The sequence below is a fragment of the Leptonychotes weddellii genome, chromosome 3 (assembly GCF_054177405.1).
Source record: "Leptonychotes weddellii isolate Sample4059 chromosome 3, ASM5417740v2, whole genome shotgun sequence".
Lineage (NCBI taxonomy): Eukaryota > Metazoa > Chordata > Mammalia > Carnivora > Phocidae > Leptonychotes > Leptonychotes weddellii.
The window spans coordinates 25590236-25607277 of record NC_138371.1 but is presented as its reverse complement, the minus strand read 5'-3'; the positions used below and the strand labels follow the sequence as shown (position 1 = coordinate 25607277).

Here is a 17042-nt window from a genome sequence, read left to right as displayed (position 1 = left end):
CATTCTTTTTTTTTTAAGATTTTATTTATTTGGGGGAGAGAAACAGAAAGAGTGAGCATGAGCCAGGGGGAGAGGGAGAAGCGGACTCCCCACTGAACAGGAAGTCTGACACAGGGCTCCATCCCAGGACCCTGAGATCATGACCTGAGCCCAAAGGCAGACGCTTAACTGACTGAGCCACCCAGGCGCCCCTCTACTCACCATTCTTAACAGTCTTTTACTCAGTTCACAAATTCATGCCAGTGTTTTGTACAGATACCACAGTTCAGTCCCATGAGTTTATTAGACAAAGCATCCGTGGCTCACCTGAGACTTAAGACTGTATAATGTGTGTTTTAGGTACTGTCGTAGAGAGCCCATGGATTTTTAATGGAAATGGTAATGTATAGGAGACAAAGGAATTATGGTTTATGACTTTTTAGTGAGTATACAGCAAAATTATTCACAACTGAAATTTCAAGACATATTTAAAATGGACACTTTCTCTGGTACCTTGGTGTAGTTTACAGTAAGGTATTTTCTACCATGGTTAATGTGCAAGTGAAAATAGCACTTTTTGGTGCTTCGGTCATTAGACCTCTGATCTTCTGATAAAGTCCAGACATGCCTGCCCTGTTAGAATTGCTTAGAGAATATAATAACCAATGAAGACTAGAAGTTGAATGGCTGAGTAAACGCTGATTTCTGCCCAGGTGTATGTTCATTATGTTGAAGGAACAGGTGTACAGGGACAGGTGATAACTGCTGTAAGGAGCCTGTCAAAATACCTTTGCCATCTTTGGAACCCAGTTTGTAAATAAGCAAATTCTTCGTTGCCCAGTATCTAATCATAGCCTTTTAAGGATATTACCTTAGTGAACTGGCAGGAAGTAGCATCCCCAGCATCTGGGAATGTAGACCTCCACAATCCAAAGTAGCAGTAACTGTGAACTGTCTAAAGGAGTGTGGCTGTGTGGCTTATCAGTGATGCTTTCTGTTTTGTTTTGTTTTGTTTTTAAGGTTGGAACGCTTGTTTTAAATTGTTCTTGTGTTCTATTTGATTGACTTTCCCAGGCCATTTCCAGATTGTGTGAAGACAAATACAAAGACTTGTGCAGAGCTGCTATGAGAAGGTCTTTCAGCGCTGATAACTTCATTGGTATTCAGCGCTCTAATGCCATCCTCTCTTAAGGGAGAAGGGAGGGGTTGTAACATCATGAACCCCTCAATCTACAAGGACTGGAGAAATACCACCTCTCCTGCTCAAAAACCAGCAAAGTTAGTATTTTCATCTAAAAGAAAGACTTCGAATTCAAGAAACTCGTGGATCCACCGCAAGGATGATGCTCATAGGAAAGAATGGGACCTTGTCAATGCAACACACTCTTTTGTCCTTTTTAATGTAAACAGAGTTACAAAAACCACTCCAAAGCAAAAGCTCCAACCCACACACAGATATCTGCTTACTATGTAGGCTGATAGCTGTGAACTAAGTGAGGGTTTTTTTTTAATAGTTTAAATTTTTAGACTTTAAAGACACTAACTATATAACTTTTATGTTTTTCCTATTTTTCTTGCCCCCCTCCTCCCATATTGCTGCATATTTCTTTAGAATCAATGCAGTATTACCGTGAAAACATGGGACTCCTAACAACTCATAAAGCCACTTAGGAACAGACTGTAGCATTGTTAGGTATTGAAGGGTTCTTCCTTCCTACTTTATCATTGAAGCTGCTAGTCCTTATTGGCAATCAGTTTAAACCAAAAAGCTGCTGAATAACACTTGTCATTCAAATTCTTTGCAAGCACTACTTATTAGCATATTAGTATGTTTAGGATCATAAACAGAGAAAGTATGTTATCAATGATTATCTACTTCTTTTGGGTCCATGCTGCATTTCTTGTGAACTATAATGGTGCTTCTCATTTTCTGATGATTTTCCTCTTTATTAAATACATGTATTAAAGGATGTTTTCATAATTCCAACCAACATGGTGGTCCAGTGGTAATAAGCAGGTAGTGAAAAGAAGGTGTCCTGAAAAATCTTAGTGCAACTTTAAGCTTTAATCTAGTGTGCATGGGCCCTCTGGGGCACTGCTGAAGGATAAATGCTTCAAACTTAGAAAACATCATTTGAAAGTTTAATTACATTTCTTGTAAACTTACCTAGTTTTGTAAATTTTAATATTAAGCTTTTCATTTTAATTTTTTGTTTCAGCCCCTCTTGAAGATGGCACACATTGGCTGAAACAAAAAAATTAAAATGAAAAGCTTAATATTTAAAATTTACAAAACTGGGTAAGTTTTTTTTTTTTTTTCTTTTTTTTTTTTTTCATCTCAGATTTTTTTTTTTTTATTCTTATGTTAATCCCCATACATTACATCATTAGTTCTAGATGAAAACTGGGTAAGTTTACAAGAAATAACTAAACTTTCGAATGGTGTTTTCTAAGTTTGTGGTGTTTTCTAAGTTTGTAGCGTTTATCCCTCCACAGGTATTAAAGCTTAAAATTGCATTAAGAATGGAGGGATGCCTCGTATCATCATAGACGTGCCCTTCCCTTTTTAAAACCGTTCTTTGCAGGGCTGTGCTATTTACCTGCTTTGGTCACCTGAATTTCTTTTTTCTACATTTGTAAAGAGTATGAAGAGCAGTGGTAATTCACATGTAACAAACCGAAAGGAACTGGACTCTAATAGTAGTGATCTGAAACAGTTCTTCTAGCCTACCTGTTAACCTGGCTGGAGGGGTCTCATTTCAAGTCCTGCTATTTAAGAGGAACCCTCACCTCAGGCTTTAAAGGGCAGGGAGTTAAGTAATCAGTCTTCTCAGAGATTGGTAATGATGTCACTTAAACTTGAAATGTTAAAAAAAAGATTAGTGTTCTTAACCATGTGAAATCTTTCTCCTACCTTCTCAAATGTAATCATAGGAATTTTGCCTGTAAACATAGCATTTCTGGGCCAGGAATACTTTCTCTCAGTATAGCAGGGCTTCATATTCTATTGAGTGCTGCAGGTTCCATCATTTTTAAAGGACAGACACACAAATGATAAATAACAGTATATAAAATATTACAATCTACCACCTCAAAAAACATTGTTTATGGAGTTTGGAGCTTGGAGATTCAAGTATTGATTGCAGTTTTATTTTGAAAAGAATGCTACAACTTACGTGGTTTTTCTTCCTCATGTTTATATTAAAAGCTAATAAACTCTATTTTAATTAAAATACGACTAGTGTGTTTGTAACCTTTCTTAGTTCACATAGCATTACATCTCTGCCTAACGTCAGTGCTTTCAGTCAGCTCTAATGGTGAGTGGGGTCTTAAAGCATTTTCAAACTGACCATGATTTGGTTTGACCCTTGCCTCTGGTTACAGTGTTGTCATGTATTTCTTTGACTTCTGCCCTTTTCAACCTGAAGATCATTTAGTACACTTAAAATCACTGGCCACAGTACTCAGAGGCATTGTGCATTAGATGGCATCTTTGAACAGCTCATTATTGTACCAAGAGGGGAAAAAAGCACACTGGAAGATTAAATTAGGTGGAATATACCAGGGAGAAGGGAATTACAGGAAGAGTGTAGAAACAATGTGAGTTATATGAGGATTTTAAGCAGTTAAAACCTAGGAAAGAAAATGGAAGAACTAGATTTGTGGTTGCTGTAAAGAGAAACAGCCCACATGTTTTGACTTTAAAATACTCCTTTTCAAACTTTCATTTCAGTGAGAAATATGCCAAATCTTCATAAGGTTTATGACACTAGCCACTCAGGTTAAGCAATATTCTCTGTAAACCCTGAGAGTCCTGCTGTATTTTTGTCCACCTTAATTCACTACCTAAGGTCAAATCTTCAGCTGATCACTTTGTTCTTGATAAACTGCTGACAGGGTTAAATGATCTGATTTCATTTAGAAGGGCAATCTCTCACAAAACATTGTAAGATTGTACCCTTTACTATGCCAACTACTAAGCAGAAGTGCTGATGTGAGCAGTCAAAGGTTACATAAAAATCTGGGAGGAAGAACCCTGGACAGGACTAGCTTCAAGAACTAGTTGGCAGAATAAGTAGAATCACACATTGTCCTTTCCCTCTTGGCTGTAATTCTAGATGGCAGTACAGCTATCTTGATAAATGGGAAATTGAGTCAACTCAGGGTAAAAGTAATAAACATCCCTGAAAGCTAGTAGGTTCTCTGACAAAGGGCATGGAAACTGGTCACTAGTAGTTTAGTAACTATGGCAGTGTTCTCAGGGCTTTATACCTAGGAAGAGTTTGTTCCCTAAATAAGACTATATAAAAGAGTATCTACCTCAACTCATTTACCTTCAATTTTAGTTTTTTTTCTTATTAGACTACTGACCAGTGAAAACTTTAACTCTGATATATTGTGAACTGTGTTTTTAAGTCTTTACAAGGAAAAGACAAAGGTCTGAAATGTATGTCTGAACGAAGTGAAACTGCCATTTTTGTAGGTCAAAAATGGCTGCTCATGAGCAGTTTCACATGGTTTATCCTAAGACATTCTTAAGGCCCAATGCTTCTGGTTAAAGAGAAACCTTCTCCTTGCTGTATCATCAGATTCCATCACGACCTTCTCTTTGACATTTACTCTTAAATGTACCCCGTGTATGCCCATACATAACTGAAATCCAATACCACTGAATCTTGGTTTTATAACGGTTCAAGGTTCATTTCTTGGTTTAGTTTTCCTATATGTACAAATACACTACTCCTTGATTTAAAAAAAGAATGCTGAAGCCAGTATTTATGGGAGAACCATGCACTCTGTATCCATGTTATACAGTGTTTTGGAAAAGTTGAGCCACAGCATATAAATTAGCTAAAATCTTTCATCACCAAGACCTCTCTCTGCTCACATGTGATAGGACTACAACTGCTGCCTCACCCAGAAGCAGTATTCTTGAGTACAGAGCTACTTGGAAAAGCACTTGAATCTGTAGATGACACGCAGCATCTATCACGGTAAGGATTCGATTGCCTCAAGTCTTAACTGTTAGCCACTTACTGACCTGGTCGACCACACACTGTGACAGCAAGAAAGCAAAAAATCTAGGAGCCTTTCAGCAAAGCCTATTCCTGTAGATCACAAGTGCAAGTGGCTTGGTTTCGGAGGCAATTTCCACTATTTTTAAGAACATGTACTTAATGTGATACAAATTTTAAGAATACCAGTTTGTGGTTGGGGATTTCTAGAGTGCAGAAAGAAGAATGAAATATAGAAATGAAGAGGAATCTGACATCAAAGGAAAAAAGGTTAACGTTCTTTTAAGAAGGAACAGGTTAGGTGTTAATGATTATAACTGCTGGGAAGGGAACTACGTAATCTGGATTAGAGAAATTTGATGATCGCCTCAGAACCTAAGGTCCTCAAGAAGGTATTGATGGCATCCACTTCGAGACCTCAAATTATTCTGCTAGTTTTTTGGTGGGTTGTTTTTTTGTTTTGTTTTTGAGAGAGAGAGTGATCAAGCGTTGGGGCGGGGAGGAGGGGCAGAGAGAGAGGGAGAGAGAGGATCTTAAACAGGCTCCATGCCCAGCCCAGAGCCTGAGGTGGGGCTTGATCTCACCACCCTGAGATCATGACCTGAGCCAAAACCAAGAGTTGGATGTTTAACCAACTGAGCCACCCAGATGCCCCTGCTAGCTTTTTCTTAAAACATCTATTCCTTCATCATCATACCATTCTCAATTCTACTAACCTTCTAACCCCCCAGATGGTGGCCCCATTATCTCCTCACTTTTGGAACAGAGTCGCAAAAGCAGATCTTCCGTGTGTCCCCCTCCCACTGCTGATTAGGGTCCTCCCTCAAGAATATCGTCTCCCCTCTGCTAGTGTCCAGTGGCAAAGCTGGATGTTAGTTACCACTATGACCCACTTCCAAAGCATTTGCACCAGGTTGCAGGAAATACAGGATCTATGTGGCCCCCAGGCTAACCGGCCCTTGTAATCCCCTATACTCTACTTGAGAGAGCTCCTGGTTTCCCCCAAGCAGCTGTTCCCCGAATACTGCCCTTGTTCACTCCCCTGACCTGCCCACAACTGGAGATGATCTCCTCAGTCTCGGGAGCATCCCCACCTTCCAGCTCCAAGACTCACTTCATCCGGCATTAGGAATAGATGCCTCACTTCTTAAGGTAGCCCTCTCACCTTATGGAGGTGATTCCATTCCAACTTTTTAACACCAGCCTTCTATATCCACCCCTCCACCAATTTATCCCCTTCTGCTTCAAAACTGCACCTTCGCAATGCGAGGATGGGGCAATTTGACCCTGCTCGGTCCTTTACTTGTCCTATTACTTCTCGAGATACAGTCCCCAGACCACATACCTCTCATCAGCTGAAAGTGCCTATGAAAAACGAAGCTTCTCTAAATGCAATGTGGAATCCTGGATTGGATCCTAGAACAGATAAAGCGCATTAGTAGAAAATCTGGTGAGATCCAAGTGAAGTCTGGAGTTAATAGTGATGTGCCCGTGTTGACTCTTCATTGGGACAGTGTACTATGACGATGTGTTAGCATTAGGGCCACATGGGAAAGGGGTATACAGGAACTGGATTATCTTTGCAACTTTTCCGTAAACCTAAAATAATTCCAAAATAAAGTTTACTAAAAAGGGGGGCGGGGGGAGCAGCAGCTTCTTGGGCCCAGACCTACTGAATCTCAATTCCTGAAGCTTAAGTCTGGGAATCTACATTTTTAATAGGAACCCCAAAAGATTCTATCAATTCCCTTTCCATTCCATGACTGAACAGTTGCTTCTTCCTTGCCTTACCTTAACCTGACCTAATCCTTTAGATCCTCTCAGCCCTAAGATGAGTACTATTATCGCCTTTTCACAGATGAGAAAACTGAAATCCTCTGAGATTAATACACCCAGGATCACACAGCCCATAAATGGTGGAGCTGGAGCTTGAATCCCTAGCCATCTCGCTGCCACGGCTTTAAGCATAACCATTCTACTGCCTTTCAATCCTGTTTCCATTAGTGACAAACTAAACACCTCTAGATCACTACAAGAGTTATTACCAATAATACCCCGGACCCACCTATTTCTCCAACCTGCTAAGTCTCTACGGCCCCTTTGGCTCCAGCTTGTGGCTTTGCCCCGACCCCCCTTTCCAATGGGGGGGGGGGAAGTGAGCAATGTGAAAGTGCCGGGAAGATGCACCAACCACAGAGTCCTGTGCATGGAAGGTACCGTTGCTCTTCGGTCGGGATCCAGCTCATCTAGTGTATTTTCCGTTCCGCTTCTCCCAACTGCCCTAACTACTGTAGGAATCTGATAACGTTCACAGCACTCACTCTGACATTAAATTACATACTCTCATATCGTTATTCACCCCTTATTGGATTTGTCTGATCTCCCCCCAACAAAATTTTCAGCTCCTAATGACCCAGCCACTCCTACATACGTAGGCCCTGGAGCCTTGCGGGAGAACACGGACACACCAGGCATGAACATGAGGCAGTGGTTCACAGCCTGGTGGCCAATCTGCACTTTGCCAGAACAGGAGCCAGCAGAAAGTACTCGACAGTGCAGTGGTGTCTCAGGTCTACTAAGCATCCGTCCTGATTATCAGGGAGGTGCCAACTCGAAATCAATTTCTATCCTTTTATCTGGGCTCCCTGACTTGTATTTAGAGCTTGATACCACATTGGGAGGCTAACTGCTGAGTGATAAACAGTTTTGAGAGTCCCTGCCCCCCAACCAGACACACAAAACAACAGCATCACCTCTATTCAAAGAGGTTCAGTAGATAGTACAGTGGAGGGTTGATGAAAGAGAACACAATCTCAGGCAATGTCTCTGGTCTTACGTGTATTTCCCTTCATTTCTTCAAGTGAATCATGATACAATCACAGGATCGGCAGGAGAAACCTATGAAGTATATTCAAGTAAAACATGTGTCCATTAGTTTTGCTTCTGGTGACTGGAATTTGCTTGATTTTCATATTAATAAAAACACTGCCGCTTTAAGTACATCTGAGAAATCTGATTATGAAGTCAGAATCCACCTATCTCCTTAGGTACTCTTAGGAAGAAGTGTGTGTCTCCATAAAAGCCTAAGGAGAGAAAGACATGTACAGCATCTTTTTATTTTCTTTACCATTGCTTTAATGCAGTTTAAAATTTATCTACATCAATTGGGAACAAAGAAACAAAAATAGACATTTCTTTGTTTTTCATAAATAACTACTCTCCATATTTGATAAAAATTTCAAACCATTATTTTACCTTCCCACAAATATAATACATACAAAATCTTTTCTGAAATAATAAGGTCAGCAAATTAAGTATCTCGAGACTAACATAACCACATACAACTGCTGTTCTATGGACTTCCAGGAACAAAACAAGAAACGAAAACTTATCAAGATGCTCTGGGTTTCCGTTTGTTAATGTTACAGATTCAGAATTATAATCATCTGCCAATAATAATTTATAGATTCAAGTTGATTGTCTACAAATAAAATATCGCTGGCTCTGATCTGTGAGTTCTGGCTTTGACACGACAGTGAGGACGCTGCATGGTAGCGTCCATACATATGTGAACATCAGAGAAAGTACTGAATGCCCTGGACTCCACCTACTGACTCGGTATGTGCCTCATTTGGCTCAGTCATAAATGCACCTGCACCAAACCCGTATCAAAAGTCACTAAATCTCTCATATATATATTATGTATATACACACCCACAACACACATACTATACATACAGTTTGTAACAACATGAAGCAATATTGTCTCAAAATGATGTACCACAGACATTATCCTGGCGGAAATAAATCCTGCAATTGTCATTGAGCTGCTAGAAGGTTTTGAGTGTTCTGCGTCAGGTTACTTAGTTACTTCCATCCTGCCCACCCTTGGCCCTGCTTTAATGTCTTGGTAGCTTTTTTCCCCTCAGAATCACCCTCCCCCACTCCAGGCATATTTTCTTCCCAGGATCACTTGATTGGACTTGGGAGGCAAGAAAGGGCATGCAGAGAGATGGAGCAGGCAATTCTCAGCCACTGTACCTCACACCTGCCTGGATTTGTGATGTTCTCTGTCCTGTTTGCCACATTTGGTGTTAGAAAGCAGTTATTCAAAGCTTTGTCTCTCCTACCCCCCTTGGTCTTTGTAGAGCACAAAAGTGAAAGAAGCCTCTTTAGCAGGGATAGCAGTTCATTAAAATATACAACTACATTTCCTAGCTCTGGGGTTCCCATTCTGTACTTGAGAGTGCAGGTCACGGATGCTGTTATTAAGGTTCAGTGTGGGATCCATGAGGTTTTCTCCCGGCAGCCCGTGTCAGGATTAGTGCAGCCCTGGCCCAGGAGGAAACAGCCTAATGAATACCAACTTGGAAACAGTGCTGTTGGCACATTATTTAAGCTTGTACATGCGTACAATTACACACCACACACACACACACACACACACACACACACAGGCCTGTCATTGGGAACAGTCATGTGGAAAGATGACAAAGGTTTGCAAAGATAAACCAATAAGGCACCAAGAAAAATTATTTTCGGCCAATTTAGACAACATCAAAATGTGAGGAGGGAAATAATGTAAGTTAAAGAGCCTTCCTAAAGTCTGGCCAACTGATTCACTAAGAGGTCACATTAGTTCCTTTAGACAACCTTCTAAATCTTCACCCCCAATCTATTAAGTGAGACAATGCTCAAAACTGAACTGTGAAAGGGGCATGTGACATTAAACTGAACCATAAATCCTCTCCAACTTCACAAAGCTATCTGTGAAGAGTTGCTAGACTACCCACCCCCCAACAAACACAACCTTTCATTTGTTTTCATGAGTATGGATTGTATGCATAATAAAAATACAAACCAGGGGAAAACAGTGTGTGGGATGAAGTAGAGGGTGACCATAAATAGATCCAACCTCTCTCCCCTGGGTAGGGGTGGGGTGGTTGACAGTAGTAAGACTTGAGGGAAGCAGGTGGGCTTTATCTTTGAGGGAAGGGAGAGGAAGGGCATGGGTGAGAACACAGACTGAAAACAAAGGGACACCTCTGAAAGTTGGTTCTGCAACTAGACCCCAAAAGGCATTACCTATATTGCCTCTCCTTGGCTGAGTATCCTTTGTCAGCAGCCTTGTTTTTTTTTTTAAAGTAAACTGGTTGTTCTTTTAGGCTTGGCATGTTGCCAAAATGAAAAAAGAATTTTTTTAAATGAATTAATCCACTTTCATCCATTTCATGCCACAACTTTTAGATACACTGTGCATCATATCTGGATTCCTCCACAAAGAAAAAGTAGTAAAGGGGACAAGGCAAATTAAGCACAATGACTGAAGGCAGCAGAACAATCTATGTACTTTCTGGGAAGACACACTAAATGAGGGAAAAGGTCAAGGTGATCACGAAAGGTCCTCATTTGACGAAAAACAGAAGAAATTGGCCCTCAGACAGGGAATCTACTCCAAGGTTCTAAGAAGCAGCTTCTGAATAAGGGCAGGAATAAGATGTGCAAAAAGTTCTGTAGCTCTATGTACTAAGTTTTGTTGAATCTACTGAAATTTTAACTTGTGCATTTTTATAAACACAAAAGCTTTTGAGAGTCTGCAAAACTACAGTACCAGGCTTCTCCCTGCAGCAAAGTGTTTCAATTCACTATGGGAACTATGCATTTCTTTCCTTAATACCCATGAAGGGAACACTGACCTGGATTTAAATCTTACTTTTCCAACTTTGGTAAAAATGAGGGACAAATGCCTAGACTCGTCATTTTCCTAGGGAGCCATTCTAAAATTTTAATTGTTTTTGCATTTTAGCTTCCTAAATGTAGTCCCCACTCAACCCTGGTTACTGGTGTTTTGCTGGCCAATGCACTATCACCTCCTTCCCCAAGCTGTGGCCTCACACTCTTCATGAAGGAACAGTTAAACAGATTAGAAAAGCAAACAGAATTCTTTAATAGTAAAGAAACCCGTGTGTGTGTGTGTGTGTGTGTGTGTGTGTGTGTGTTCATATACAGGCTTTCATAATATATGAATGGTTAAACAGATTTAGGAACACAAACAGAATTCTCTAATAGCAAAGTGCATGTGTATTTGCATGTGGATGCATGCAAGTGTGTGCTCATCAGGAAAAAAGTGTGTGCTTTCTCAGAGGAAAAAAAAAAGAGAGAGAGAGAGAAACAGATTGACGTGGGGGAGAGAGAACAGCTTTCCTCCTGCAATAGCAGGACCCTGATCCATATTTTAAAAGCTTACGCAAGTGTATTATGGGTGTCATTTGTTTTGAGAGACTGCAGAAAGCCATGTTTTGCTGCTTTGGGAATATCTGGCTATTAAACTAGTCCAAAGTCCAGGGACACTTATTTTCCCTCATTGCTCCAATGTTTGTTCACAGGTAGCCAGCCTCCCTCCCCCCAGTTCAAGCACCCCATTCAAGGGTGGGTGTGGTTTCTTAATCACAGCTCTCCAGGAGAGGAGGAATAAGAAAAGCAAAAAGACTGTTTAACATGATAAAGGAGGTGGGATGGGGGTGGAGCAGATAAGAGAAGTGTTGGAAATTTACTTAATTACTGGAGGTATATCCATTTTAGTCCTTACATCTAAAAAGCAGCCCCTTTAACAACTATCTCTAAGTACTTCCAGAAGAAGGGAGTGGGGGTTTACTTTTACCAAAATCAGAACACAAGTTCTTTTTTTTAAAAAAAGTTGGGATCACTGAAGCCTATTAAGAACCACCCCCTCCTTCTCTGGCACAAAGCTGCCATTTTACCAGTCTAGAATTCAAGCTCAACCAATCACCATCCCTTAGGTTTTCACTTTTCCAAATATTTATACCGGCACTCTATAAGGCCACCTCTAACTTATTCAAGACAACACTGGGTGCTGTTAAGAATAAGAAGGATTACAAGCACTACAGAAAAGAAACTGAAGGTCGATAAATAAACAAAGCTAGGATGGCACACAAAATCGTTAAACACTCTCTAACCTTGTCACTTTGGGGAGGCCCTAACCACATTATGCTCCCCCTCCTTGGCATGAATTGGGGTTTCCCCTAACTTAGGGACTATAAAGAGACAAGCAGCTCACCTTAAAGCATCTTGGACACTTTAAGCAATGAAAGGAGAAAACAAGCTGAGAAAGCACACCCAACCACTTCCCAGTCATAGAAACCTAAACTTTCACTGTTCACATTTTTTTTTAAAGACACAAGTATAGGAAATATATTTTCCCAATTTAGACCACACAGTTCAAAGAAACCTGAACCAAGCGGAACTTCATTATAATGCCAACCTTAGGATTGTAAAGCCCCCAAAGCAAAGGTAAATTTTGTTGCCAAAATGCAACAAAGTTTAAAATTAAGAAAACTACATATAAATTAAAAACAGGGTTCCCCTAAAAAAAAAAAAAGGTAGTAAGAAACACAAAATAGAATACACGTGAGCTGAGCCCCTTTGAGAAGTCCTGGGACAGGTGCTCCCTTGAAAGGGCCCCTTTCCCCTCTCTCCAAGTTGCCCCAGGAGGGGGCATCAGCACCATGAAAGTAAACGGAAGTGAACTTGGCAAAGCTACCAAACAAAACAACCCCCGCCCGCCCCCCCCCCACTCCCGGCCCTTCTGGGCCTCGGCCTCCTACACGTGAGACAGGGACACCTGCTTGTGGTAGGCGGCGGCCGCGGCGGCGGCTGTGGGGGGGCCCGGCGGCCCGGTCCTGCCCGTGAGCGCTGCGCTCGCCTCATAGTCCCCGGCGGCCGTCGCGCCACCGCTCTTGTGGCCCCGCCGCGGGCGGCAGCAGCAGCGGCTCGTGAAGCGCCGCCACGACTCCACAGTCTTGCCGGACCAAATCCAGACGCCCGACGTGATGCCCACCACAAGGCACATGAAGTACTTGAGCATGAGCACCCAGTACTCGGGCTTAGCGCGTGGCTGGCCGGCGTCAGGGCCTGGGCACGCGCAGGTGAGCGCAGCCTCCCAGCTCTCGCGATAGTGCTGCTCGTACAGGTAGCAGGCCACCACGATGCTGGCCGGCACCGTATAGAGCAGCGTGAAGATACCGATGCGGATCATCAGCTTCTCCAGCTTGTCCGTCTTGGTGCCGCCCTGCTTGATGACGCTACGGATGCGGAAGAGCGACACGAAACCCGCCAGGAGGAAGAGGGTGCCCACCAGCAGGTAGAGCACCAGCGGGCCCAGCACGAAGCCGCGGAGCGAGTTCAGGTTCTGGTTGCCCACGTAGCAGATGCCGGCCACCGGGTCCCCGTCCACGGAGCTCAGTGCCAGCGCCGTGATGGACTTGACGCTGGGGATGAGCCACGCGGCCAGGTGGAAGTACTGTGCATAGCCCGCGATGGCCTCGTTGCCCCACTTCATTCCAGCTGCCAAGAACCAGGTGAGTGACAGGATGACCCACCAGATGGAGCTGGCCATCCCGAAGAAGTAGACCAGCAGGAAGACGACAGTGCACAGCGCAGGGCCTGTCGTCTCGTAGTGAATGTGGCTGTGCTCGCGGCTGCAGGCGACGCTGGCATGGCCCACCACCAGGCGCACCAGGAAGCCCAGCGACACGCACAAGTAGCAGGCGGACAGGAAGATGATGGGGCGCTCAGGGTAGCGGAAGCGTTCCATGTCTATCAGGAAGGTGGCCACCGTGGTGGAGGTGGAGATGAAGCACAGCACAGACCACAGGCCAATCCAGAAGGTGGCGAACGTGCGCTCGTCCGGGCTGAAGGAGGGCTGGTAGCAGGGCACCGCGCAGTTGGGCACCTGGCCCGTGCGCACCTTGTTGTAGAGCGGGTGCGACTCCTTCAGGATGGGCACGAAGGGCTCGCGGCACTTGCACACCGATGGACCCCCGGCGGCGCACTCGCCCCCGGAGGCCGGGGCCCCCGCGGGGCCCGGGAGGGTGGGTTTGGCGGGGAAGGGCCTGGGGGGCGCCGTGGTGGCCTCGCTGCGGTTGTAATCCATGCACAGGACCTCGGCGTCGCGGCCCAGCACCGGGAGGCGGTCGCAGCTCATGCGCTCCGGCCAGGCGAAGCCGTACTGCCGCATGAGCGGCGAGCAGCCGGCCTTGGCGCGCTCGCACACCGAGCGGCAGGGCGGCAGCGGCTTGTGGTAGTCGGGCAGGCAGATGGGCGTATACATGGAGCACAGGAAGAAGCGCAGGTCCGGCGAGCAGTGGATCTCCACCAGCGGCCAGAACTGGTGCACCTCCAGGCCAGCCTCGTCCTGCGTGTCGTGGTTGAACTGGTTGGGCATGTGCGTCAGGTTGTAGCCGATGCCGCGGCACATGGGCACTGTGATTTCCTGGCACACTGGGGCCTTGGAGGCAGCCGCCGCCCGGCCGGCCAGCTGCGCCAGGAGCAGCAGCAGCAGGGAGGGCGGTGCGGACGGGTCAGGCCGAGCCATAGCCCCCTCCCTCCCCTCGCCTTGCCTGCCGCAGCCCGCGCGGGGCCCACGCAGCCAGGGGAAACCGGGCGGCCTTTCCGCCGACTTGTGTGTGGCGCCTCGGCTGGCAACCTGTTGGTTTTTCTCTTAAATTCGTCCAAAGATAAACTGTTTCGGGAAGGCGCTGCCTCCGCAGGCAGCGCTCAGCTCTTCGCCAGATAGGGTGGGGAGGGACGGTTAGGGCTCCGGTTCCAGGGAAAGTACTCTCTAAAAAAGAAGCTGGGGGAGAAGAAAAATTGCAACTCCCAATTAGAGGGGAGTCAACGACACAGTCCCCGCAAGCGCTCTCCAAATCTCTAAGTTAACCTCTCTCCCTTCCCTCCCCTCCACCTCCGGGAACCAAACTACTGACTCCCAGCCCATCGCCACCCCCCACCTCCCTCCACGCTGGGCCCTCCGGGCTGTACCCCGGGGTCGGAGAGCTCAGCCGCCCGGAAAAGGGCGGAGGAACCGGGAAAAGAACGGGGAGAAAGGGGCAGGCGCGGGCTCTCACCTTCGCGGATCCCGAGAGAAACAAATAGTCGGCAGCCAGCCTGGGTGCTCCGTCCCTGGGACACTCGCTCAGAAATGCGACTCAGAGACGGGCTGGCACCCGGAAAGTTTGACGATAGACTGGGTATCCGAGGCGCGGCACATGGCAGCAGGTGGGGCGTCTCAGAGAGGGGGTCGCACCCTGAGCGCGGCCGCCGCAGGCCGGTCACTCGCCCTCTCCTCCTCCGGGGCCCCCCGCATGATCCGAGCGGGGCAGAGCAGGAGCAGGCCGTGCGTTCCACCGGGGTCCGGGAGCCGGACGAAAGGCGAGCGCGCCTGGCAGCACCTGGGCGAGAGGAAGGCGGTGTGCGGCAGCCGGGGGATCCCGCTGCCTCACTGCACCGGGAGCAGCCGGCGCTGGCACCGCCGGGACTGCATGGTGCTAGCCCGCCGCCGCGTCCAGCCCGCTGCTCGCCTCCCCCCCTGCAGGGGGCTCCGCGCTCCAGCAGACTCCTGGGGGCGGTGGCGGCGCTCCCGGGACGCGCCCGGCTCGGCTCCTCCCCCGCGCTCTCTCACTCTTTCGCCCACCTCCCGCGGGTACAGAACGGCGCGCGCTCGGCGAGGGCAGCGGAGACTCGGACGCGGGCTGACTGGCCTGTCCCGCCCCGCCCGGGTCACCTGCCTCTAAAGCCCGCCGGGAGGCCCCGCCCCTTCCCCGCCCCCTCGCGCTGGGGCTCGGTTGGTGGGCCGCCCCGCCACGTTCTCCGCGCGTCCCCGCCCACTGCCCCGCGGGCTCGGCCTCTTCCCCGGCGCCCTCCGGCCCCGCCCGGAGCGGGCCGCCGGGGAGCGCGGGCCAATAGCGGGCCGGAAAGCGATGGGGGCGGGGCGAATGCTAATCTCTCCTTCTCGAGACCCGGGGCGGGAAACCTTTGCTGGAAGTCCCTACCGAGTTCTCTGCGGGCGCCCGCGGGTCCGGGGCTCACTTTCCCATAATAGACTAGCTCATGAACCCTTGCTTCCAGAGCCCCTGCCAGGTCTCTCTGCAGCTAAAAATCCTTAGCTTCCAGCGCTTGTTTAAAAGAACTGCCCGAAGAATCATTCTTAACCGTGGCACCTGTCTCCGCTCTGCGCTGTCCTCATACCAGGTGAGCTCACGCTGAGAGAAGAGCGAAGGCTTATTGAGCCCCTACTGTGTGCCAGACAGCGCGTTAATCGTTTATATCTTAATACAAGATCTCAGATCTTTACAGTTCTGTGAGACAGGTACTCCTTACAGGTGAAGGAACAAAGGTTTTGAAACTTGACCAAGGCGACCGAGCTAATACTTTCCCAAGAAAGCCGCAACATAGGCAATCTTCACCCGGGTATTCCGAGCGCCTGGCGCTCAAATGGTAACTCGGGATTCGAACCCACGTAGCTGCATCCCAGGGGTAACCACTCTCCCCCCACCCCGCCATGTAGTCTCTGTATCCCCCTGTCTTCAACCTTTACTTTAGCATTTCGTCACAGAAGACTCGAGAGATGTTAGTCCTTTATCAGTCGAAGTTTAAAATCCCAGGCAGTCCCCAAGTTGCCTGCAGGGAGAAGCGGCGCTGGCTCGCGGCTCGGTAATGGGTGGGCGCCTGGCCCCCCGCGGCTGCCTGCTGCTGAGCCGCGTACCGGCGCGCCTCTGGGGAGCGGGGGCGCAAAAAGTCCCCGCCGGCGGGAAGACCCGCTGGGTGCCCCGGCTGCTGGGACACACAGTGGCGCTCTCCAGATAGGTTATTATGCTGCAAGTTTTAAATGTCCTAAAAATGCCTCTTTTCTGCATGTTCTAATTAGGTTGGAAGATTGAGGTGTTTAGCATTCTTGAAATTCATTCACACGCTTACAAAGAGGGTTTGAATTGTTTCCCGCTCCCCCACCCCTTCCTTCCTCTGGGAAGGAGGAGAAAAAGCAGGAGGGCCTGGGTACTTCAAGGAGTCAGGACTGGACTAAAGGGCTGAGATAGATAGACCACAGTCATTGTCGTTCTCCTGTCCTGGATCCCGTTTGTACAGACTGGGAGACTGAATTGCAGAATAGCCCTCTCCGTCTTGCTCATCAACAGGGCTTTGTGGACAATAATGAAGAATATGTGCATTAATCCCAGATTCAAAGTTTAA

The 17042-nt window shown here is 46.8% G+C and overlaps 2 protein-coding genes across 3 annotated transcripts in view; one reads left to right on the top strand and one right to left on the bottom strand.

The window, feature by feature from the left end:
• CCNYL1 (cyclin Y like 1) overlaps positions 1–3214 on the top strand; it is a 36770-nt gene extending 33556 nt beyond the window's left edge. For both annotated transcript variants that reach the window (XM_006733372.3, XM_006733371.3), the window contains one exon: positions 1054–3214. In XM_006733372.3, the coding sequence (XP_006733435.1) occupies positions 1054–1170 (117 nt within the window). In that variant the 3' untranslated portion in view covers positions 1171–3214. The remainder of the gene's footprint in view (positions 1–1053) is intronic.
• Positions 1361–15561, bottom strand: FZD5 (frizzled class receptor 5). Its single transcript, XM_081813764.1, has 2 exons — positions 14921–15561; positions 1361–14646 (listed from the first exon to the last, which is right to left on the bottom strand). The coding sequence occupies exon 2, from the start codon at positions 14386–14388 to the stop codon at positions 12616–12618; it is 1773 nt and encodes a 590-aa protein (XP_081669890.1). The 5' UTR covers positions 14389–14646; positions 14921–15561; the 3' UTR covers positions 1361–12615.
• Between the last annotated feature and the right edge of the window lie 1481 nt (positions 15562–17042).